Source organism: Notamacropus eugenii, chromosome 1 (genome assembly GCF_028372415.1).
Source record: "Notamacropus eugenii isolate mMacEug1 chromosome 1, mMacEug1.pri_v2, whole genome shotgun sequence".
In the NCBI taxonomy this organism is placed as follows: Eukaryota; Metazoa; Chordata; class Mammalia; order Diprotodontia; family Macropodidae; genus Notamacropus; species Notamacropus eugenii.
In genome coordinates, this window is record NC_092872.1 from 132269822 (window position 1) to 132294477 (window position 24656).

General features: G+C 39.2%; 1 protein-coding gene across 2 annotated transcripts in view; it reads left to right on the forward strand.

Annotated features, from left to right (window-relative positions):
• Positions 1–330: 330 nt before the first annotated feature.
• The window catches only part of NOX5 (NADPH oxidase 5), a 48618-nt gene continuing 24292 nt past the window's right edge, over positions 331–24656 (forward strand). For both annotated transcript variants that reach the window (XM_072615183.1, XM_072615190.1), the window contains exons 1-6: positions 331–458; positions 7499–7622; positions 10298–10448; positions 12919–13129; positions 14596–14830; positions 16636–16789. In XM_072615183.1, coding sequence (XP_072471284.1) covers positions 409–458; positions 7499–7622; positions 10298–10448; positions 12919–13129; positions 14596–14830; positions 16636–16789 — 925 coding nt within the window. In that variant the 5' untranslated portion in view covers positions 331–408. The remainder of the gene's footprint in view (positions 459–7498; positions 7623–10297; positions 10449–12918; positions 13130–14595; positions 14831–16635; positions 16790–24656) is intronic.

Below are 24656 nucleotides of genomic sequence, written 5' to 3' on the forward strand. Positions count from 1 at the left end.
TCTTTTCTCTCTCTTTGTCTCTGTCTTTTTCTATCTCTTTCTCTGTCTCTCCGTCTCTGTTTCTTTCAGTCTCTCTGTCTCTCCCTCCTCTCTTTCTCTGTCTCACTGGGATTTAGACAACAGTGAATAGATGGGAGAAAAATGGCAAATGGCCAGATGACTTCCATCTGGATGAAAGTCCTCTTCCAACTCCATCTCCACCCCATCCCCAAGCAACAAACTGGACTTCTTTGGAAGCAGAATGTGAAAGCAGCCAAATCACCTCATAGCCAGTACATTTCTAAAGAAAAGGAGGGTGTGTCAGTTGGCAGGAAAACAATACGTCTTCCTTATTTGTCGTAAAAACATACAAAGTCACACATGTAATATCATCAGTGCTTAGTCCAGAGATAGGGAGAGAAGGTGAGTATGGGCACAAAGCCGGGCCAGCCAGAACCAGAACCCATGGAGAGCAGAAGGTAAGTTAGATGCATGTTCTGGGATGCAGGTAGGCTAGGGATTTGGGGAAAACTAGGGGATGGGAAAAAAGGAAATTTACCAAATGTGTGTGTGTTTGTGTGTGCATTTACGTATGTATGTCCAGAGTTAATCCTCAGAAAAATTTTAAAATTGTTAAACCCTTCCTTGGATACCTTCCTACTTCTCCTTCTATTCCCCTTTGTGGTTTCTGGTTCCCACACTATCCTCACATTCCTTCTAACCACTCTAAGCCCACCCAGATCCACAGGAAAGAACATGGAGTCATAAGACTTTGTTTGAGTACTAGCTGTTACTTGCTCCCTGTGTGGCTTTGGGCAAATCACTTTGGTCTCCATTTTCTCTTTGTCAAATAAGGGAGTAGGCCTTCATCTTTGAGGTCTCTTCCAACTCTAGACCCTCTAACCTACCTTATCTCACTGTATTCCCTTACCCAATATTGCTTTTCTCCACTTTCCCATGCCCATCAAAACTCTCATTTTCTCAGTGAAGGAAGATGTGATTTAACTAAAAAACCCTTGGCCACCTTAATGCTCTTAGTGTTTGTTGTTGTTGATTTTAACTTGCATTGTTTCGGCATTTTGTAAGAGTGTAGCTGATTCATAGGAATTATTCAAAGGAATACCTGATAGAATGCCAGCCATTATGATAAGAAGAAGTTAATAAAGAATTTCTAGAGAGCAATGAAGGAGAGATTTGGGGTCAGAGGACCTTCTTGACCCCTTAAAGAATATCAGATAGATGGTTCACTTACTCTATTTTGCAGCTGAGGATCTGAGGAAGGGATGCAAATGGGTGCATCTGGGAACAATAAGGATTTTGACTCCTGGGCACTCTATCTGGTGAACTAGTCTCTAGATTCCAGAGTGACCCTGCCAACTCTGGCTACTCATTTTCTCCTGTTATCTGTCAGAAAACCTGAAAGTGAATTTCATCTCTACCTCTTACCTGTGCAATCTTGAGTAAATCCCTCCACCCTTTGAGTCTTAATTTTATCATAAGGTAATGGAGGTTGGACTAGTTGATAAGGAGCATTGGATTTGAATCAAATCAAAGCTTTAACAGTTGTTATCTGGCCATTCCTCTCTCTGGGCCATAGTCAGTAAAATAAAGGTGGTTGAAGTAGATGACTTCTAAGATCCCTCCTAGCTCTAGATATAAGATGCTGGGACCCCACAGTCATTATAGATAACTCCCAGTTCTAAATCATATAGTACTATGAAGAATGTTGGCCAAACGGAAAAACTTCCTGGGAAAGGATTTTTATATTTTTATTTATTTCATTAAATATTTCCCAACTACATGTAAAAAAATTCACACTTATTTTTTAAAATTTTAAGTCTCAAATTCTCTCCCTGCACTCTTGAGAAGGCAAGTAATATCATACTAATTATACATATGAAGTCATGCAGAACATTTTTCCACATTGATGATGTTGCAAAAGAAAATACACATACACAAGAAAAATTTTAAAAGTTTTAAAAGTATGCTTCAACGTACACTCAGAATTCATCACTTTTCTCTCTGGAGAGTGGATGGCATTTTCTGTCACGTGTACTTCAGAATGGTCTTGGATCATTGTCTTAATCAGAGGAACCAAGTCCTTCACAGTTAGTCATCCTTCTAAATTGCTGTCACTGAATGTAGTGTTCTCTTGGCTCTGCTGACTTTACTTGCATGACTTCATGTCAGTCTTTTCAGTTTTTTCTGAAACCATTTTGTTTGTCATTTCTTATAGTATAATAGTATTTTATCACAATCGTATACCACAACTTGTTCAGCTATTCCTTAACAGATGGATATATCCTCAAATTTCAATTCTTTGTCACCACAAAAAGAGTTGCTACAAATGTTTTGGTACAAATAAGTTCTTTTCCCTTTTCTTTGATATCTTTGGAACACAGATCTATTAGTGGCATTGCTGAGTCAAAGGGTATGCATAGTTTTATAACCCTTTGACATCGCTGTATGCATAGTTTTATAGCCTTTTGACATCATTCCAAATTGTTTTCCAGAATGCTTGGACAAGTTCGCAACTCCACCAACAGTGCTTTCGTGTCCCAATTTTTCCACATCCCCTCCAGTATTTATCATTTTCCTTTTCTGTCATGTTAGAAAATCTGATAGGTGTGAGGTAGTATTTGAGTTGTTTTAATTTCCATTTCTCTAATAAAATAGTGATTTTGAGCATTTTTTAATGTGACTATTGATAACTTTTATTTCTTCTTAAAACTGCCTGTTCATGGAAGAATGGTGCCTCCAGTAGAAATTGGAAAGTTCAGAGAGGGAAAGGTTGGGAGTGGGTAGGACATGCTATATTGGAAATGCTTATGGGATATGTCCCAGAGGTAGCTAAGAGTACCTAAGACTGGGGCTAAAAATATAGATCTGGGACTCATCAGTATAGAGATGATAATTAAACTAATGGGGAATGTTAAGGTTGCCAAGTGAGAAAGAAGTGGACCCAAGACATAATCTTGGGGGACACTCACAGTTAGGCATGATAAGGATAATGATCCAACAAAGGAGCAATCAGAGAGGTAAGAATAGGAACAAGAGAGTTTTGTCATGAAAACCCAGAGAGGAGAAGATATCCATGAGGAGAGGACTGTCAATGTGTCAAAGGCTACAGAGAAGTCAAAAAGGATAAGGTCAAGCTATTTGGTTTGGCAAGTAAGAAGTGACTAGTTTTTTGGAGAGAGCAGCAGAGAGTTGAGTGATTAAATCAGCAAGAAGTGAGTTAGAGAAAAGGAAGCATAAGGAAAAATTGTAGAAAACTTTCCCTAGAAAGTTGGCTATGAAAGAGAGGATGATAAAAACAGTAACATGAGAGTAGGACCTAGTGAAGGTTTATTTAAGGTTGGTGGGATGGGGCAGGAGAGGAAGACTTGGACATGTTTATAGGCAAAAGAGAAGGAAGCAATAGATGGGGAAAGATTAGAGAGAGAAGAAAGAATTCTGGCAGAGAAAATGGGGATGGGATCAAGAGAATATATGGAAGGGTCGGCTTCATCAAGGAGAAGAGTCACCTTTGAACCAGAGATGGAAGTAAAGGAATGGGGGATTTGGAGATCTAGACAGGAGGGGGGAAAGAAGAAACATGTTGAATGTCTCAATTTTCTCACTAGAGTAAGAAGTAATATCCACAGCTCAAGAGGGTGGTGTGGAAAGCTTGGGGAGAGAAGAGAAGATTTAGAATGGCCTCTGTGGGGACTATGATAGAGAGTTAAGAATGAAAGGACTGCTATGTTCTGGTGAGGATCCAGCTCAGTTAACATAGCATGAATTTGCAATGAACCTATGGTTGCGTGACTTCTTCCAACTCCATTCCACATTACATGAGTAAAAGCTCTTTCTACTAGTAGCTTTTTTTTCTTTTTAAGTGCTTTCTTGGGGTATATTTCTGATAATGGGATTATTAGGTCAAAAAGCATGACTATTTTTAGTACACATTTATATTGCCAGATGGTTCAGGATTTATAAGTTAGAAAGTCAATTTGTTTTTTAAATTGATAGGCATTATTTGGCCTTTCTACCTCTTACCGCCCCCCCCCGGAAAAAAAAAGAATCCTCCTGTAACAAATATATATAATCAAACAAAATATAATACCATATTGGCCATGCCCAATCACGCATGTTTCATTCTGGGATACCTAGTCTATCACCTCTCTATCAGGAGGTAGACAACATTCCAAATGAATAGTCTTCTGAAAGCATGGTTGACTATTGTGTCAATCAGAATTCTTAAGATTTTCACAATTATTCATTTTTACAATGAATTTTTACAGTCTGTTTTTGTAGATTTTTTCCCCCTCTTGGTTCTTCTCACTTCATTCTGAATCATTCAGTGAGGTTCAAGTGATACATGTTATCTCTACCCTCTTTTCAATTGTATAGTCTTTTATCTGAACCCCTGATTATCTGAGATAAGTCCTCTGAACCCCTGATTATCTGAGATAAGTCCTCTCCCTCTCCCCCTTCATGTATCTTTTTCCCTTTCTCTTTCCTTTCTTTTTTTAAGATCATCAAAATGTAACAAAGAATTACTCCAAGGCTCTCCATCTTATTTGATTCCCCCTGTGCCTTTTGCTGATATCGCCGTTTTTAAGAGATGATTGTATCATCATTCCCCAATTAGAATGCAAACACCAGATTATAAAGTCTTTTCTGATTGCTCACTTTCATTTATCTTTTTTTGCTTCTCTTTATTCCCATGTTTGCATTTCAAAGTTTTATTAAACTCTAGTCTTTTCATTTGGGATATTTAGAAATCTTCTACTTCATTAAAGATCCATTTTTGTCCCCTGTAAGATTATATTTAGCTTTTCTGGATAATAATTCTTAATTGTATTCTTTATAGTAAGCCTGTATCTTTTGCCTTTTGGAATATTGTATTCCATGCTCTCTTTCTTTATAGTAGTAGCTACTAAATCTTATGTGATCCTGATTATGGTTCCTTGCTACCTAGAACCTTTTTTTATTTAGGACAGTTGCAGTATTTTTTTCTTTGACCTGCAACCTTTGGATTTTGGCCATTGTGTTTCTAGGAATTTTTTATTTCTTTCAGGTGATAACTGTTAAATACTTGGAACTAAACTTTGCTCTCTGATTCTAAGAAATGTGATCAGTTTTCTTTCATGATTTCTAGGCTTTTTTTCAGATGTCACTTTAAGCTAATAGAATGATTTTTTAAATTATCTCTCTTTGATGTATTTTTGACATGAGACACTGTTTAATATTTCTTTTATCCCTCCACGTTGTCATTAATTCTGATTTTATCCATTTTAATTTTTAAGTTTATTACTTGGGTAAAGTTTTACAACTCTTGTCCTAAGATGCTAATTCTTTTTCAGATCTCTTCCCATAGTTCTAATCTCTTCTCCTTTCTTCTATCATTCTCATTTCATTTATAATACTACCTTTTAACTCATTTTTAAATCTTGTGTTATTTCCTAGTAATTCTAATTGATCTTGTGGGAAAACTGGGTTTGCTTTGCTTGTGAGTATTTTGGAATTTTCCTCTTCTTGGTTTGTGTCTTGGACATCCCTAAACTCATCATGATTTTTATCTTTTTATTAGTCATTCTTCCAGTGATCAGCATTTCTGGGCCAGTTAAGAACTCTTTTGGATCTAAGTAAGTCTGTGACCCCAAACCCTTTGGGAGATACCTCCTGAATTGTTGGTCCACCCCCAAGATCAGTTCTGGGCATCTCTGTGCTGTAAGCCTGGCTCAGCCTTCTGGGTAATGAGTCTGTAATCCTAGACCAAAATGGTCCCATAATTTCTCCCTTGGTCATTTGCAAGTAGGTCAAATCTGTGATCTTGGACTATAGAGAAGACCCATTATAATTTCTTCTTTGATGTTCTTCTCAGTCTGGAAATCTTTTTAGATTATTGTTAGAATGGTTTTGGAGGGAGCTGGTCTGTACTATTTCCTCCTGCTCTGACATCTTGGCTAGTCTCCTAATCAATTTGTTAATCCCAGAGGCAATACTTGATCTGAGATCTAACATTGGTATTCTGGAAAAAGCGCTACCTTCCTGGAGGGGAAATTTCTTTATCTTTTTAGGAAACCAGATACAGAGTAAGAGACTTTTTGTTGAGCATAGGATTAAAGTGAAAGTTGTTGCATGATTTTTTTAAGGGATAATTCTAACCAACATGGGGTAACTGATCAATTGTCCTTATTCACTCAAACACAGAATTAAAGCCTCTCTCCTCAATCAGTGCTGAAAATAGACTTCAATTCAATTCAATTCAATAAGCACTTGTTATCTCCTTTATTCCAAGCACACAGGAGGCTTAATAAATGATTTTTAAAAATCCCTGTCCTAAAGGAGATTGCATTTTAGGGTGTGGGAGAGGGTAATTCTATTGGAACTGGTCTGGAAAAAGGCCAACTGCCATCTTCATAGATAGATAGATAGATACAGATACATACACATACATATGTGTATACATGCACATTTATACATGTGTATGTGTGTATATATAATTTTATATGTATGTGTTTATGTATATGCATGTAAAATGTATGTATATACACACATTATTTATATGTGTGTATAAACACACAACTATGTAGCTGGATACATATTCCATGGGGACCATTATTCTTTTACATGTACTTATCATTACAAGGTTCTTCATTTTATCACCATGACCCTTAATTTATTTCAGCAACATTCATGTCAGGTTACAGTCCCAAGATTGCAGATTATTCCCCACTGTTTCCACTTAGAGTTGTCCCTTTCCTGCTAAAATAAAAAAAGAACATTAATCTAATCAGGAAATGCTTTCATTTCACATTATAGAATGATTTTCTTTGAAAGGTTTCCTGTAACTGATAATCTTATATATAATTTGTTCCATTTTTATTTGTTATAGTGCCAGAGGGTTGGCTTTCCCAAGTTTTTCCCTGGATTCTGGGATCCATTTTTACCAGGGTCCTGTTACACTGGAGTTATAAATACTTTCATCTTTGAGGGGAGGTCTCTGATATGTTGTAGAGGTATGTAAGAGGTGTATGTAAGAGTTCTAGTCCAGGGCGATCTACTAAGGCATGGTGATAGGTATCATGGGTCTGGAAGTGATGAAGATTTCAGAAGATCATTGAGAATTCGCAAAATCAGTAGTTGATACCAAAAAGCAAGCTGTCTTCCCAGAGCAGAAGTTATTTGCTTTTAACTGGATTTCATATTTCTTACTTAATTCATTGCTTGGGACATAGTAGATGCTTAATAAAGAATCTTTTCTTTCCTCCCTCCCTCTTTCCTCACCTTCCTTCCTTCCTTCCTTCCTTCCTTCCTTCCTTCCTTCCTTCCTTCCTTCCTTCCTTCCTTCCTTCCTTCCTTCCTTCCTTCCTTCCTGTTCTGAGTCCACAAATGTTCATTATAAAATGTCTAATGACACCTGCTCCTAATTGGGGCAGGAGCAAAAGTACTTGGATCACTGGGACTTCTCTCAGGTTCCTGGCCCACTTTCCATTGACAAGCCAGAAATTTCCCTTTGGTTTCTCAGTGCCATGAATGCTGACGAAGATGCTAAGTGGTTGGAGTGGGTATCACGCCAGTTTGAGGCCATTGCTGGAGAAGATCGGGAAATTGACTTGCAAGAGTTCAAGACAGCATTGAAAGTGAAAGAGGCAAGTGCCTATTGATGAATGCAAGATACAGCTTATATGTCACCCAGAGAAAAAGCAATAAAGGTCTTAAGAACTGATCTGTTCACTGCTTCCAAGAAAGCTGAGGCCCCCATCCAGGAGAATCTGTTGATTCTTTTTCTTTATGCAAAGCTCCCTTTTGGGGCAGATGGATTATCTTATTTATCTTATAAAGCACTTATCTTATTCGCTGCGTGACCCTGGGCAATCACCTCACTATTGTCTGCTTCAGTTTCCTCAACTGTAAAATGGGTGTAATAGTTGCACGTATCCCCCGGGGTGTTTGTGAGGATTAAAGGAGATTGCAATGATAGAGCGTTATGTAAAGCTCTATATAAATGTTAGTCATTATTATTATTAGGGGGAGTAGTAATGATATTCCCCTTGCTTTACCTGAAGAGTCAGGGATAGCTTGATCCTGGCCTGATATGTTCACCCATCATAGCTTATTAGGGGTGGGGAACCTACAGCCTTGAAAGCCACGTATGGCTTTCTAGATCCTTGGGTGAAGCTTTACAGAACAAATCCTTTAAGGGGATGTGTTCTGGACCTAAAAGGTCACATGTGGCCTCAAGTCCACAAGTTCCCCACCCCTCGTGTAGAGCATGATTGGCTATGTTCCAAGTTCTTTTAATTGTTCTTTTCAAAATTTTTGGTCAGCCTTCCCTTCCTTTCAACCAGATTGCTTTAAGTACTTCCTATGTGCATTTTTTATCAGGCCTGGTTCCTTGCTGGCCCTAAAAATGTCTCATGTATAAACAATCTCTCCACAGCAGTATAATTGCTGTCACTAATATACTAACGCTCTCCAGGCTCTCAGATTATCAGAAAGAACCAGCAGAAAAGGTCAATCTTTGGCTAGTGATCATGTGATAAAAGTCAGTCTTTCTGGGTTTTGCATGTATGCTATCTGATATGGAGTTGCTGCTACAACTAGTAGGTATTAGAGGGACTTGACTTGTTATTATGGAGGAGCCTTTTCAGGTAGTCATTTTGTGTAGGTTACATGCTGACCTAACTCTAAACCTGCTACTTAAAATTTCAGTATGAAAATTTATTCTTCCAAAATCAGCAAAACAAATCAGGACGTGATTGTCTAAAGTCATAGGTTCCCAAAGTGGGTGATACCAATCACTGGCAGACACTGGAATGATCTAGGGGTACAGTAGTAGTTTGAAATGAAGCAAATTTTGAAAAACATATTAAAAGATTAAAGAAAGTAGGTTTTGGAGGGGAATTCTGGGTATTTTTTTGAAAAGGGGGCAGTAGACTAAATAAAGTTGGAAACCTCTGGCTAGACTTGTGAGAGTCATGGAGAAAATCTTAATAATACATATTAAACTCAAAAGTGTGTCCTGTGTACATTTTTTCAGGGCCAACTGTTAAACTAACAGACGTGTCTCCGTATTAGCCTATGGCCACTGATCCTGAATCTTAAACAGATTAACCCCTTATTGTATGTGTACTGTATATACAGTGTGTATACTATATGTGTATGTGAATATGTACACATACACTTTCAGTGTATATAGTATATATAATGCATGTGTGTGTACATACATGCATTCACATACATATACACACTTATATGTGTAGATATATGTATATATACACAACGCACATGCATGTGTGTATGTATATAGGCATGTGTGCACACATACACACATGTATCCATATGTTCATATACATACACATGTTTAGAGATATCTATATATCTATAGATATAGATATCAGTTCAAGCCTGTGAAAGCAGAATTCCCTAAGTCCAATAAATTATTTTCAATTATAAATAATGGTGAGGGTCTCAGTCAGTTTCAATTCCCCAGGATATGAGGCAGTGATCTGAAAATGTATTTCTGGGGCTCCCATTGTTTATTTTCCTTGAAATCTTTTCCTAGGGAAGTGAGCATTCTCTCACACAGGGATCTGAATTGAATTAATTTGAATTGAATGGATGTAATCCCAGAAAGCCTGGCCAGCTGTGAGCAGGATATCTCCACCCTGCTTATTCTAACATGTTCCCATAGAAGGTGGGCATCCCCAATGAAAAGGAGGAAAATAAAAACCAGTGTTAGCTAGGTACGGATTGTGGACCTCACAGTTTGTTTCCTGAAGGGCTACCACATGGAACAGAGATGAAGCTTATTCTCTGTAGTTCCAGAAGACAGAACTAGGCCTAAAAGTAGAAGCCACAAAGGAAGCAAATTGCCTATTCTGAGAAGTTTCTAACAATTTTATCCACTTCTGGAGAAGTTGCTCCCCATTGATGGGAAGTATTCATTGATAGAAGTATTCAAGCAGATTTGGACAATGTTCTAGGGAATTCTTGCATCACTTAGGAGGATTAGGTGTTAGGTAGTACAGTGGATAGAGTACTGGCCTTGGAGTCCAGAGTGCAAATTTAGTCTCAAACATTTGCTAGCTATATGACCCTGGGCAAATCACTTCACCACCTTCTGCTTCAGTGTCTTCATCAGTGAAATTGGGATAATAACAGCACCTATCTTCAAGGGTCATTGTGTGAATAAAATGAGATAATAGTTATAAAGCACTTTGCAAATGTTAAAACATTTTGTAAATGCCCTCTTTAATTGACATGAGACGCTCATGTTGATGATCACATGACTTCTAAGACTCTAACACTCTGATTCCCACAGTCCTTCTTCGCAGAGAGGTTCTTTACCCTGTTTGACTCTGATGGAAGCGGCACCATCACCCTACAAGAGCTTCTGGGGGCTCTGAGTCTACTCATACATGGGAGTCCGATGGATAAACTCAAATTCCTCTTCCAGGTGTATGATGTGGACGGTAAGAGGCTCGCCACAGTGGTACAATCTGATGACCACAGCAAAATGGTAGGAATTTCAGAGGAGAGGCAAGAAGGGTGAAGTCTTTTTCTCTCCCAAGGCTTTTTTTGTTGTCATTTTCAGTCGTGTCTGATTTTTTTGTAACCCCATTTGGAGTTAGTAGAATGGTTTTTTCCATTTCCTTCTCCAGCTCATTTTACAGATGAGGAAACTGAGGCAAACAGAGTTAAGTAACTTGCCCTGGGTCACACAGCTAACAAGTGCCTGAGGCTGGATTTGAACCCAGGAAGATGAGTTTTCCTGACCCCAGGCCAGAAACTCTATATCTGCTGTGCCATCTAGACTTCCGGGCTGCTTCTGCTGTAAGCTCACTTTTTTTCTGGAGAATGAATAACTGTCTTTTGGTAAAGGAAAATCAGGAGAGTTTTGGAGGAAGTAGGGGGCACTGTTTTTGTGCCTTAGTGCTTTTCCTTTGAGATTATATTATGTGTACGTAGCTGTTTGCCTGTTGTCTCTCCCCACTAAAAGTGTACAAAAATCATGTTTTCGCTTTTGTTTGTATTCCCAGCATCTGACAAATAGTAAGAACTTAATAAACACTTATTGACTGACAGGCTTAGTGACAGTTATCTGTTCTGCTTATCCATGACCAGCCCTGAGTTCCAAATGGGGGACCCTCGGTAGCCACCAGGCACTTAGTAGAAAGGTTCATCAAAGTGGATAGGAGAGGGAGCTAACAGCAGGAAGACAGAGATCCTTCAAATAAACTTCATCTACTTCAGAACAATCAAGCAATCTGGTCAAAAATGGGTCAGGTCCACCTGGACCCCCAGGTGGAAATGGGTTCACCAAACCAATATGGGGAAGGAGTGAGGAGCCTAAACCTAGGGACTGGGGTTCTAGTAGGGACTAGGAGGGGGAAGACAGGGAAGATTCCTGGGGAGTCCTGAGGGGGAGGAGATTCCCGGAAATTGGCAGCTAGTTGATAATCAAACTCTCCCATGGCAGGGGAAGGGCTGTTGAACTGCTACTACTGATCTTATTCTGTCTGGTTGACTCAGGGGTTTTCAGTTTCCCAGAGGCTTTGTTCAGTGGAGTGGGGAGGCTAATGGGGCCATTATAGGAAGCCATTAATTAATGAGAACCAAGTCTAGCCCTGTCTGCAAGGCACATGTGCAGGTAGCCGCTACTGGACTATGAAAAGAGTCAGAATTCTTATTATCTAATGATAACCTTAATTTCTACTGCCTTAGTTTCCCCACCCATAAAATGTGAATAATAAAAGTACCACCTCTCAGGATTGTTGTGACGGTCAAAGGAGATATTTGTGAAGCACTTAACACAGTGCCTAGCACATAGTAGGCACTTAATAAATGTTCCATTTGTACCCTTGTTCCCTTTTCCTCTAATTTCTGCTACCTCTTTGTGACTATGCTTCATCAAGTGCCTTCTGTTTGAAATTGTAAGCCTACTGACTTGGCCTGGGAGAATCATGGAAAAGTGGACTCAGAGGTGTTCTGTGAATAGGTAACAGAGCCTAACAGAATTATGACTCTGGGTATAATTTTCAGGGAGCCTGGAGTGGGGAGGGGAGTGGGTAGCCTTTACCTCATCACTATCTACACTCTATCTTACTTATCATACTTGTTAAACCCATCTATACACACATAAACTACATACACCCAGTAGACTACTTAAGAGCAAAGTGCCGTTAAAAAAAATCTGTGTCCTCAGCACCTAGCATAGTACCTTGAACATTTTGTTGTTGGGCCATTCTACTTGTTTCCAACTCTTTGTGACCTCATTTGGAGTTTTCTTGGCAAAGATACTGGAGTGGTTTGCTATTTCCTTCCCTAGCTCATTTTACAGCTGAGGAAACTGAGACAAACAGGGTTAAATAATTTGCCTACCCTCATACAGCTAGTAAGGGTCTGAGATTAGATTTGAACTTATGAAGATGAGCCTTCCTGATTCCAAGTCCGTGACTCCATCCATCATTCCCTGCCTTGAACATAGTAGACATTAAATAAATGGTTGTTAATTTGATGTCTTTGAGCAGAGGGGGTTGCACTATGTCCTTTTTCTGCACCTCGTTCTGTTAGCTATATCTTAGATGTATTGTGGGGTATCTGTGGGAAAAGGAAGAGGATGATAGACCTGGGGGATCCAGGCATAAGTCAGCATTCTCGTTGTACCATTGTACACATTGTGTTCCCTTAGAAGGGTGGTTCTTCTTTGGAAGAACATCATCCAAGAAGCTGTGAGAAGTTACTTTGTGAGAAACCTCCAAGCATGAGGAAACAGAAATAGTGACTACCCTGGGCACTCCCTGTCTGTGTGATCCTGGCCAATTCCATTTTCCCATTTGTGAGATTATGGCATTGGACTTGGACTCTTACAGTCCCTTCTGCCTCCAAGTCTAGTCAAGAGTGATCACTCCTCCCCATAACCATTCCTCCTCTCCCCACCAGGCAGTGGATCCATTGATCCGGATGAACTTCGCACAGTGCTGCAGTGTTGCCTGAAAGAGAGTGCCATCTCGCTACCAGAAGAGAAGCTGGACGACCTCACCCTGGCCCTTTTTGAATCAGCCGACAAAGATCACAATGGCTCTATCACCTTTGAGGAGCTCCGGGAGGAACTAGAAAATTTTCCTGAGGTCATGGAAAATTTAACCATCAGGTACTATTGACTTCTTTGAGCAGATGCATTCATTTGAACCAACTCTCCCTCCCCATGTATCCTCACCCCAGCCTGAATTTGATGCTTATGCATCATTCACCATCTATATTTCTATTGAGTTACCATTTTTCTTGGGCCCTCTGTATATATTGTACTGTGTTTACACATGTCATTCTGTCCATTTTAGATTAATCAATCCAAAATCTCTTATTAGGCACTCACATGTACCAAGTACTAGGCTAGGCACTGGGGATGTAGATACACAAGGAGCTTACACTCTACTGAGTGGGGGCACAACAAGTAAATATGAGATATATACAATATAACTACATAGTGATTAGGGATGGGGGTGCTGCCCTCGAAACTGAATCAGGAAAGGCCATTGGAAGGAGATACTTATCTAGGAGCCTAGTTTAAGTGCTAAGCTTAGGGGAAGCTGATAGGGTCATTATAGAAGGCCAGCAATTATTTGGAACCAAGTCTAGAACTCCCTAGAAGGCACACGTGTAAGTGGCAGCCACTGAGCTACATAGATGTCAGAATTCTTACTATCTGATGCTAATCTGAACCTCTATTTGCCTCAGTTTCCTCAACTGTAAAATCAGAAGAATAATAGCAGCTTCCTCCCAGGATTGTTGTAAGGACCAAATGAAATAATATTTGCAAAGCACTTACCACAGTGCCTGGCACATAATAGGCACTTAATCTATGTTTACTGATTAATTGACCAAGCTCCTTCACAGAAGGTACTTTGTTCTTTAGACAGTTGTTGAACTATCAGGCCAAATGCAATCAGGTTGATAATTTAAGACTTTCTGACAATGATGATGACCATGATCTATTCTCATTGGATTGGATCTCATCTATTCTCATATTCCCAAGTCTTCCTTGGTATTTGGTAGATCACCTCATTCATGGGTTTATAAGCTTTGTACATGTTTTGTCCCATCAGTTACTGATCTCATAAATCATCCATTTTGTATTTCTTCCAATTTGTGAATGATCTATTATGTAGATACAGTGGAGAGTGATGAGACTGTAATCAGGAACTCAGAACCAGAGTTCAAATTCCAACTCAGACCCATACTGGTTGTGTGACCCTGGGAAAGTCACTTCACCTCTATTTGCCTCAGTTTGCTCAACTGTAAAATTGAAATAATAATAGCATCTATCTCCCAGGGTTGTTGTGGGGATGAAATGAAATAAGATTTGCAAGTTCTTGGCACGTAGTAGGATTTTATACATTTCCTTCCTTTACTCCTTTCTTTCTTCCTCATTTTTCCCTTCCATGCAGATGATCCATTGTATAGATTATCCATTTTGCAATTTATTCACTTTGATTACTATTCATGGTATACCAGGGTTTCCTTTCTTTCTCTCTCTTATTGCCTAAACTCACTTATCAGTCTTTTCCCCATTACTAGGCCCCCTCTCCAGTGAATGGAAACCACTTCTCCTTTCCACAGTGCAGCCAGTTGGCTGAAGCCTCCATCCTCCAAGAACAGGCCACGGATGCCCCGCTACCTGACCTCAGCATACTGGCATAACAACAGTGGGAAGCTAGCCATTCTGGCAGCCTACATTGGGCTCAACGTCCTGCTCTTTACCCTGGCAGCCCTGAAGTATCAGTCCTCAGGAGCCAGTATCATGGTAGCCAGAGGCGGTGGCCAATGTCTGAACTTCAACTGCAGTTTCATTGTGGTGAGGACTAGATGGACTTTCCATCAGGGGATCATGGGAAAGTAGTTGAATGGGAAGGAATGGAGAGGAAAGAAGGGGGAAGGTCTCAGATATAACCTTAGGACTCCAGGATTGCTCAGCAGCCTTAGCTGAGGTCTTTTCCTTGCTTTGGAGAAGTACACAGTTATTTACTCAGGGAGGAAGAGGTGGGGATGTTAGAACTTTAAGGAAAGATGGGGAATTGTCCCAGAAAATTACATTCTTGATTATCTGTGGTCACTAGAGGCAGTGAATTAAGTTTTCAAAAAATTCTAAGTTAAATTTGGTCAGTAGCTTCACCTCCTCTTTCCAAGTATGTCTTTGTTTTATTTATTTTTTAAAATTTCCTTTGTGATTCTTATGAATCTATTGTGCATCAGCAGGCATTATTTCCTTATGCAATGTACAGAAAAAGAGGACTATATGTGACACTATGACTCTGTATTATATGCCGTTTTTGAAAAGCATATATTAAATTTAACTTGGTAGTTCCATTGCTGTCCTGCTTATCAATGTCCTCTTCTACACTTCTTTCTATTCTTTTCTGTGTATTTCTTAAATGTTTCCTTGATGCTTTTCTATTTTTTCTTCTTTTTGTATCACTACTAGTATCTACCCACTCTCTAGGATTTGTTGTTGTTAAGCCATTTCAGTCATGTCTGATTCTTTGTGATCTCATTCTGAGTTTCCCTGGCAAAGATACTGAAGTGGTTTGCTATCTCCTTCTCTAGCTCATTTGACAGATGAGGAAACTGAGGCAAATAGCGTTGAGTGACCTGTCCAGGGTCACACAGCTAATAAATATCTGAAACCTCAGGAAGATGTCTTCATAACTCCAGGACCAGTGCTCTATCCGCTGTTCCAACTATCTGCCTACCCCACATAGGATTTTCTCCCTCAAAACACACACACTCACGCACACACACACACACACACACACACACACACACACACAATCTCCCTTGTAACAAATAGGAGTAGTCAACAAAACTAATTAACACACTGGCCACAACTGAGAAATAAGCCTTATTTTGTGCCTCTGGCCTACCACCTTTCTGCCAAGACAGCCTTCTTTTTGGAAGATGAGATGAAATCAAAGGTAATTATGGAAAAGCTGGACCTCAGATGTTACAGAACAAGTTTGGACCTGTTTCTGGCTCTGCTACTTACTACCAGGATGACTTTGGGAAAGTCTCAGGGAATCAGTATTCTCACCTGCAAATGAAGGGGTTTGAACTAGTGGCCTCCAGGGTTCCTGACAGCTCTAGAGGTATGATAATAGGTGTGTGCATTTGCAAATTGCCTCATAACCTGAATTGCTAAGATTCATATATCTCCTGAGTAAAATTTGGGTAGATAGAGAAGAGCTTTGGAAGGCATCCCAAGGAAAAAGGGAGACGAGCAATGGTCCAAGTCATCATGCAGCAGTGAGGAGACCAGCTTGGCTAGAATAGAGATCTCATGTTGGAGAAAGATGGGGTGGTATGTTTGGGAATGTAGAGTGAAGTCCTACCACCTGCATAGGATGAAGAAGAGCTAAGGAATTTTGGATGCCAAGCACAATCATTTGAGTTTTATCTTGTAGATTCTGGGGACTCAATGTCAGTCCCTGAGCAGGGGATGGAAGTGATAAAGAAAACAGTACTTTCAGAAGCTGGCTATCCTAGAAAGATGCAATAAGGCTATTTCCAGAGAGAAATGCAAATGGATCAGAGAGACGCACAGGTGTGATGCCAAAACTGCTTCTTTTTTCTGCTCCCCACTACCGTTCCCCATGGTCTTCCTAGGTGCTGATGCTGAGGCGTTGTCTCACATGGCTAAGGGCTACGTGGTTGGCCCGAATTTTCCCATTGGACCAGAACATTGAGTTCCACCAGCTTATTGGCTATGTGGTAGTTGGATTTACAGTCATACACACTACTGCCCATGTGGTCAACTTTGGTAAGTTTTTGCTCCTAAAAACTCACCTCCCCAACCAAGACCACTCAGAATCTCATCATGACCCTCTTCTTCCCCCCTTACTTTGTACTGCTCTTAAAATGCAAGTCTAACCACATCACTTTATAAACTTTATAAACTCTGATAGCTCTGTTTTGACATTTAAAATTCCTTAGGACCTGCTCCAAATCTACTTTTTCAGTCCTATTACACATTATATCTACTTTATGGTCCATTTGAACTGGCCTTATCCATATTCCCTTTATACAACATCTGATTTCCTTTCTGCATTCCTTTGCATTGACTTCCCCTTACGCCTAGAATGAGCTCTCTTTGTTTTTCAGAATCCCTACTTTCCTTCAAGTGTACCTCCTCCATGAGGCTTTTACTTATCATCTCCCTTAGCAGTAAGTCATCCTCTCCTATCACCTTATTGATATTCTGTACTAGCCTAAAGCCAAATCTCACAATGATGGAGTGGGATTTAGCTTGAGAGCCCAAGTGATTTTGGCTTAAGGTATGTAGATATGTACTTGGTCATTGTTTGGGCCCAAGTGACTCAGAGTGAATGTAAATTCTATTTCCTCCAGAAATCCTGAGGGTTTCCCCTCCCAGGTTGATTTTTCTTTTTTTGAACTATGATAAAAAGGCCATTCTTTGCGTCATTTTTTTTTTTTAACCTAGCCTTAATTGTACAATGGGCCTTGCCTCAGTCAAATTGAGACCTGCTAAAAGGCTTGAAAAGGCTAAGGTCTGTCACTGCATCTGGGGCCATCTCCAGTGGTCCAGATGTGTATTTGGTCACTGAACCCAGATGGCTCCTGAGAAGAAAGTGAGGCTGGTGATTTTGCCCAGTCCTTCCTCACTTAAATCCAATTCACTTGCATGTCACAGCATCACCTTTCTGAGGTCATGGTCCTCTTCAAGAGCAAAGGATAAACACTACACCAAGAGAGTGGGTGATGAACCGTAACCCATCTCCTAAGGGAGGAGGCTGAGGTGCATTTCTGTTATCATTATTCTTGGACAAGATGAGAGAATGCCCTGACAGCATAGTATAGCCTTTGTGTAGGGGGTGGCATTGGCTGAGAAGGAAGAGCTATCCCTGATTGCTAGCAGAGATCTCATTAGGGGTAGCCCACCTACTTAGGCTGACTTGATGAGGACAAAGACATAAAACTGTGAGAACTCAAAGATTCATTAAAGGAACAGGAAGGTGATTAACTTAGAGAAGAGAAGAAAGAGGAGTGGATTTCAGATGTCTTCAAGAATCTGAAGGTTTATTATGTAGAAGAGGGGTTAATATGTTTCTGTTAGGTCCAGGGGGCAGAACTAGGAGCAGTGGGTTGATACAATAGGAAGGTAGATTAAGGATAGGTATTAAAAAAAAAAAAAAGCTTCTTAACAGTGGAGAGCTACCCAAAATAAAATGGGCTTTCTCAGAGGAGAATGAATTCTCCATCACTGGAGGTCTGCAAGCAAGTGATGACCACTAATCAGGGATATTGAAAGGGGGTAGGGAGGGTCCCGTTCATTTATGGGACAGACTAGGTGGTTTCTGAAGTCCTTTCCAAATCTGAGATGCTATGATTCTAAGTCTGTTTTTGATGCCATCTACCCCTCTTCCCCTTTTTTTGGTTGCCCTTACTCCTGCTTTCAACCTCAATTTCCTCCCCAGTGACAAGTACCCCTGCACTGTCCAAATCTACCCCGTCAAGAGGCCATCCGGTAAATATATTCACACCAGAATGCTAATGATTTCATGTGTTCCCCTGCAATCGGGAAGGGGACAGAATAATTTTTTTTAATTTAAATTTTTTAAAAAGGAATCTAGAGATTACAATTGTAAAGTGGTACAATGAAAAGATTGCTAGTTCTGAAGGGAGAGCGTCTGGGTTCAAATCTAGCCTCATATACTTACTACCTATTTGAACTGCGCAGTTCTTTTTGAAATACACATAAATATGTAATACTTATTTACATACTATATACAATATTTATATATTTATATCATTTATTTCATTAAATACTTCCCAGTTATACTTTTTCATTTTTTAATATTTTAATATTTCCCTCCCTCCCCTCCCCCATGCCTGAAGAAGGCAAGCAATAGGGTATTAATTATACATCATAAGTCATGCAAAACATACTTCCGTATTTCCATAATATTTCCATATTAGTCATGTTGCAAACACACAAAGCAAAAAGAAAAGTTAAGAAAGTAAAAAAAAACTTGCTTCACATCATGTGAGGATCAATTTTGATAGACTTAGTTCAGCAATATAATGATCTAAGACAATTCCAAAAGACTCATGATGGAAAATGCTATCCAATCCGGAGAAAGAACTATGGAGTCTGAATGTACATAGAAGCATATTATTCTCTCTCTCTCTCTCTCTCTCTCTTTCTCTTTCTTTCTCTCTCTTTTCTTTTTATACTGTTTTTTCCCTTTTGTTCTGATTCTTCTTTCACAACATGACTAATGTGGAAATATATTTAATATGATTGTACATGTATAGCCTATATCAGATTACATACTGTCTTGGGGAGGAGGGAGGAAAGGGAAGGGGAAAATCTTGAAATTCAAAATCTTATAAAAGCAAATGTTGAAAACTAAAAATAAATTTTAAAAAATACTAAAAAAATTTAAAATAAAAGCTTGTTTCAACCTGCACTCAGAATTCATCAATTCTCTCTCTGGAGGTGGACAGCATTTTTCATCATGAGTCCTTTGGGATTGTCTTGAATCATTATCTTAATCAGAATAGCTAAGTCTTTTGCAGTTGATCACCCAGACGATATTGCTGTTTTCTGTGTACAACGTTCTCCTGGTTGTACTCACTTCACTTTGCATCAGTTCATGTAAGTCTTCCCAGGTTTTCCTGAAACCGTCTTGCTCATCATTTCTTATTGCACAATAGTATTCCATCACAATCATATGTATACCACACTTTATTCAACTATTCACAGTTGAAGAGCATATCCTCAAATTCCAATGCTTTGCCATCAGAAAAAGAGTAGCTTTATATATTTTTGTACATATAGCTCTTTTTCCTTTTCCTTTGATCTTTTTGGGATACAGAACTATTAATGGTATTGCTAGGTCAAAGGGTATGCACAATTTAATAGCCATTTGGACACTGTTCCAAATTGTTTTCCAGACTGATTGGATTAGTTCATAATTCTACCAACCATGCATTAGTTGAACTTAGTAGTTCTTACCCTTCCTGGGCCTCAGTATCCTCATTGGTAAAAACAAACAAAAAAAAAATGATTGGACTAAATGATCTCTAAAGTCTCTTTCAATTCTAGATCTACAATGTTCTGATTAAGGGTGATATTTCAGGTATTAAGGAAAGAGAGGAATCCATGTAGAGGGAGTATGTCCTTTGGTCATACCGCATATCCTTTGCCCATGATTAAGGTTGGCTCAGCATTTACAGAACATTAAGTATCTTAGACAGACAAATATGGAGAACATGTGTCCTGCACACTTGATGGTATTTATCAAGAGGATTTGTCAACCATTTCTTCAGGTTTCACTTGCTTCCTCCAGCTTTAATGACATGAGCTATGTATAATCACATCTAGGATATAGATTTCCAATAAACTAATCATCAGTGTGAAGGACTGTATTACTTAGAAAGTCTGTTCTGTTGCTGGTCACTATATTGAGGTTCCAATAAAAGCAATCATATTTTAAAAATCTATTTTCATTGTATTGATATGCAGGGACATGAGCTCTGGGCTGTGCTGGAGGGAGAGTGGGCCTGGGCTCTGCCTCCCCCAATTTATAGGGATATTCCCGTAATTCTTAAGCCAACACTAAACATTGCAATAGATGTCATGCAAAAGGCCAATGGCCACACATCCTGTTGGCCAAATGATCCTGCAGATGAAAGTTAGTTTGTTTATGTTTTTCATTCCTTTTTTTGACCTACAATTTCCTTTTAACCTTATTTTATTCATATGTTTTGTTTTTATACTACCTTCCTCTCTAAATATCTCTGTGAGATAATGAGCTTCTTCTTGTAATAAAGAATTAAAAAAGAAGAGAGGGAAAAAAAGCATTTCAGCAAAACTAACCAACTCATTAGCCAAGACTCACAATTTTTACGATGTCCACACCTGTAGTATCTTTTGCAAAGAAAGGAGAATGGCATGTTTTCTCAGCTCTTCTCTGGTACTGTGTGGTAATTACAATTATCCAGTTCCTTATTCTTTCCAATTACTTTGTTACAACCGTTGTATATATTCATAGACAATAAGATCTTAGATTTGGAGCTGAAGAGAACCTTAGAGACTATCAATTCCCTTATTTTACAAGTTAGGAAACTGAGACCTGGGGAAATTAAATTACTTGACTGAAGTCACAGAGGTATCAGAGGTAGTCCTCAGACTCCAAATCTGTTGCACTATATCATTCCACTAAATCTTAAGATTTTTTTGTGTGTTGTGGGCCCTTAGAGCAGTCTGGGGAAGTCTACGGACTCCTTGAAATAATGTTCTTAAATAATTGAATGAAAGGCTAAACCTCAGTCAGTCAAGAAATATTTGTTAAGTGACTACTATGTGATAGGCTCTGTGCTAAGCATTGGGGATTTTTAAAAAAGAGTCAAGGAGCTTATAATCTAACAGGCGAGATGACAAGCAAACAGATATGTACAAACAATCAGTATACAATATGAATTGGAAATAATCAACAGAGGAAAGGCACTAGAATTAAGAGGGGTTGGGAAAGGCTTCCTACAGAAGATAAGATTTTAAATGGAACTTAAAGAAAGCTAGGAGGGGTAAGGGAGTGGGAAAAGCATTCCAGGCATGGGGTATAGCCAGAGAAAATGTTAAGAACCTAGAAATGAAGTATCTTGTTCATGGAACGGCCAGGAGACCAGTGCCATTGGATCAAAGAGAAGGTGTTGGGGAGCAAGGTATAATAATAACACTGGGAAGATAGGAGGGGGCTAGTTTATGAAGAACTTTGAATGTGTCTGATCTTGAAAGAGGTAGGAAGAGTTTTATGGAGTTAGTGAGTCACATAGTCAGACCTGCACTTTAGGAAAATCCCTTTGGTAGCTGAATGAAGGATGGGAAGAGACTTGAAGCAGGTTAGTGGGAGAAAAAAAATTATGTAATTTTTCCCTCATCCAAATTCACAGAGCTCATAAAATCCACTCAAGGAGTTCAGGCTCAGAACCCTTGAAAACATGAAGTATTTTTCTGGCTCTGTTTCCCTTACTTGGTAACAATTCATATTGGCCTTTTCATGTGTCTCTGAATGTGTCATATTTGTCAATTCTTTTGGTGAAATAATATTCCATTATGTTCACACACCACAATTTGTTTGGTCATTCATTCCCTCACTGATAGGCAATTTTTCTGTTTCTCAGTCTTTGCTACCACAAAAAGGTGCCATCATGAATATGATGGAGTAATACAGAATCTTCTTGTCTTTGACTTCTTTTGAGCATATGCTTAGCAGTGGATTTGTTAGCTCAATTTTAGGCACTTTTGTATTTTAGCATAATTCAAAATAGCTTTCTGGAATCAGATTAATTTCTAGCCCCATCCATAGGCATTAAGTATTATTTTCAAAATAATAAGGCTTATTTGCAGGCTTATTTTCAAAAGCAGAAAGGACAGTTGCTCATTGCCACTGATCTTTCCTTGCCAGAGTTGCAGCCTCCTGCATCATGATTATTTAATATAATATTTTTCCTCCAGCTCTGCTTAAGAGACTGACGGGGCCTGTAAAGAGCTAAGCAAGACAAGAGTTCCAAAAAATCAATGCTATTTCAAAGTAGAATGGGATGCCCTGGGCAATGATACATTTGTCCTCACTGATGATCTTCAAGCAGAGACTGAATTTGGTGGGCACATTTTAACAGGAATATGGATTTGAGTAAGGATTGGACGCTGTCAAGTTATTGATCGATGAAGACTCATTAAGTGCCTACCGTGAGGAAGACAGTGGGCTAGATGCTGGAGAGGCAAAGAAAAATAACAGTAACAAAACCATCCTTACTGGAAAGTGGCTTACTCTAATGGAGAGCCAACATGTACAATATAGTTATGTACAAAATAAACGCATCATCTAGATCATTGTATTCAGTCCTGGAAGCCACAGTTCCCATGTCCTTCACAGGACATGAAATCAGAACAGAAGTGAATAGCAAATCAGCAGGCTATGATTACAACCCACATTTGGGGTAATCATTCCTCCTTTTTGCCAGAGTAGTTCAGGGGCAGCTAGGTGGCATAGTGGATAGAGTGTGAGACCTAGAGTCAGGAAGACTTTCTGAGTTCAAATCTAGCTGGGCAAGTCACTTAACCCTATTGACCTCAGTTTCCTCATCCGTCAAATGAGCTAGAGAAGGAAATAGCAAACCATTCCAGTATTTTTGCCAAGAAAACTCCAAATGGGTCATGAAGAATCAGAAATGACAGAAAAAAGACTGACCAATAAAAACACACAATTCTGATAGCAGAAGCTTGGACAAAGTCTCTGCAGTAAAAGTGGGAGGATTGAAAATTCCCCAAAGATGCCCTCTGCCTGTTCAGATTGGATTTCTTCCTCTTGGCATGACTACTCTTCTTGTCCACCTGTCCCCCTAGATCACTCAGTGGCTGGCTGGACATCCAAAATTCTTGTTGCTACTACACTCTGCTACTGTCAACTCTTCATCCCTTGGGGTTGTCCTATTTTAAAGAAGTCTCTTTCTCTTTCTAAACAACAACCATGCCATCAGCATCCAGCTTTATGGAAATAGAATTCTTACTCTCCTCCAATGAGTATTTCTGGGCTCCCATATCCTGAGAAATGAGGTTCTTTTTCTCTTGGATATTACTGTTACATATGGATAAGGAAACTGAGGCTCAAGAGGTTATTTAGTTTGCTCATGGTCACATAATTATTATCAATTTTTAAAAATTAATTTATTTAATTTTTGTCTATGTAATTAGGACACTCTCTGCCTCAATTCTTATTAAGCCTCAATAACTGAATAGGCATTGCCTCCATCAAAGTGAGACCTGTTGAAGACTTTAGCTTAAAAAGGCCAAGGTCCCTACCTGCATTCTGGGCCATCTCCAGTCATCCTGACCTATATCTCACCACTGGACCCAGATTGCTCAAGAGGAGAGAGTTTGGCTAATGACTTTGAACAGCCTTCCCTCACTTAAATCAATCCACTTGCATGTCATGGCATCACCTCCCTGATGTCATGGTCTTCTTCAAGAACAAAGGATAGTCAGGTCACGTTATTATATTATATATTATATATATATAATATATAATATATATTATATTAGTATTAGAGATAAGACATGGCCTCATGCAGAAGCTATCATAGGATGAAGGGCACTGGTTAGTAGACGTAGACAGTCTCAACCTGAACAACGGACAACATTCAACCAACATGCCTCTGATGTGTCCAGTTCCATTCTAGGTATTGTGAGAGATAGACAACAGTCATATGCTTTGAGAGTTAAAATTCTAGCTGTGGAAATGATGATAATACATGTGGAACAATTAGAATATGGGAAGACAGTGCATGTTGGGGTAGTAAATTAAATATAACTAAATGGAAAAATATTTAAGAGCCTACTAAGCATCAAGCACTTCACTGAGCACTCAAGATGCAAAATATAAAATTGAGACTGTCTCAAGGAGGTCACATTCTAATTGGAGGAGGTAACACAAAAAGGAAAGCTTGTATTTATGTTCAGTTTATGAAAAATGGGAAAGCCAAGTAAAACTTAGGAAGGTCGAGTTGTAGAGCAGACAGCAAGGTCCAGATGATCTCGGAGGCCAATGGCTGTTTCACTGCAAAAAAGAATAGTGAGTTCCAGAGTGCTCTGAGATTCTCCA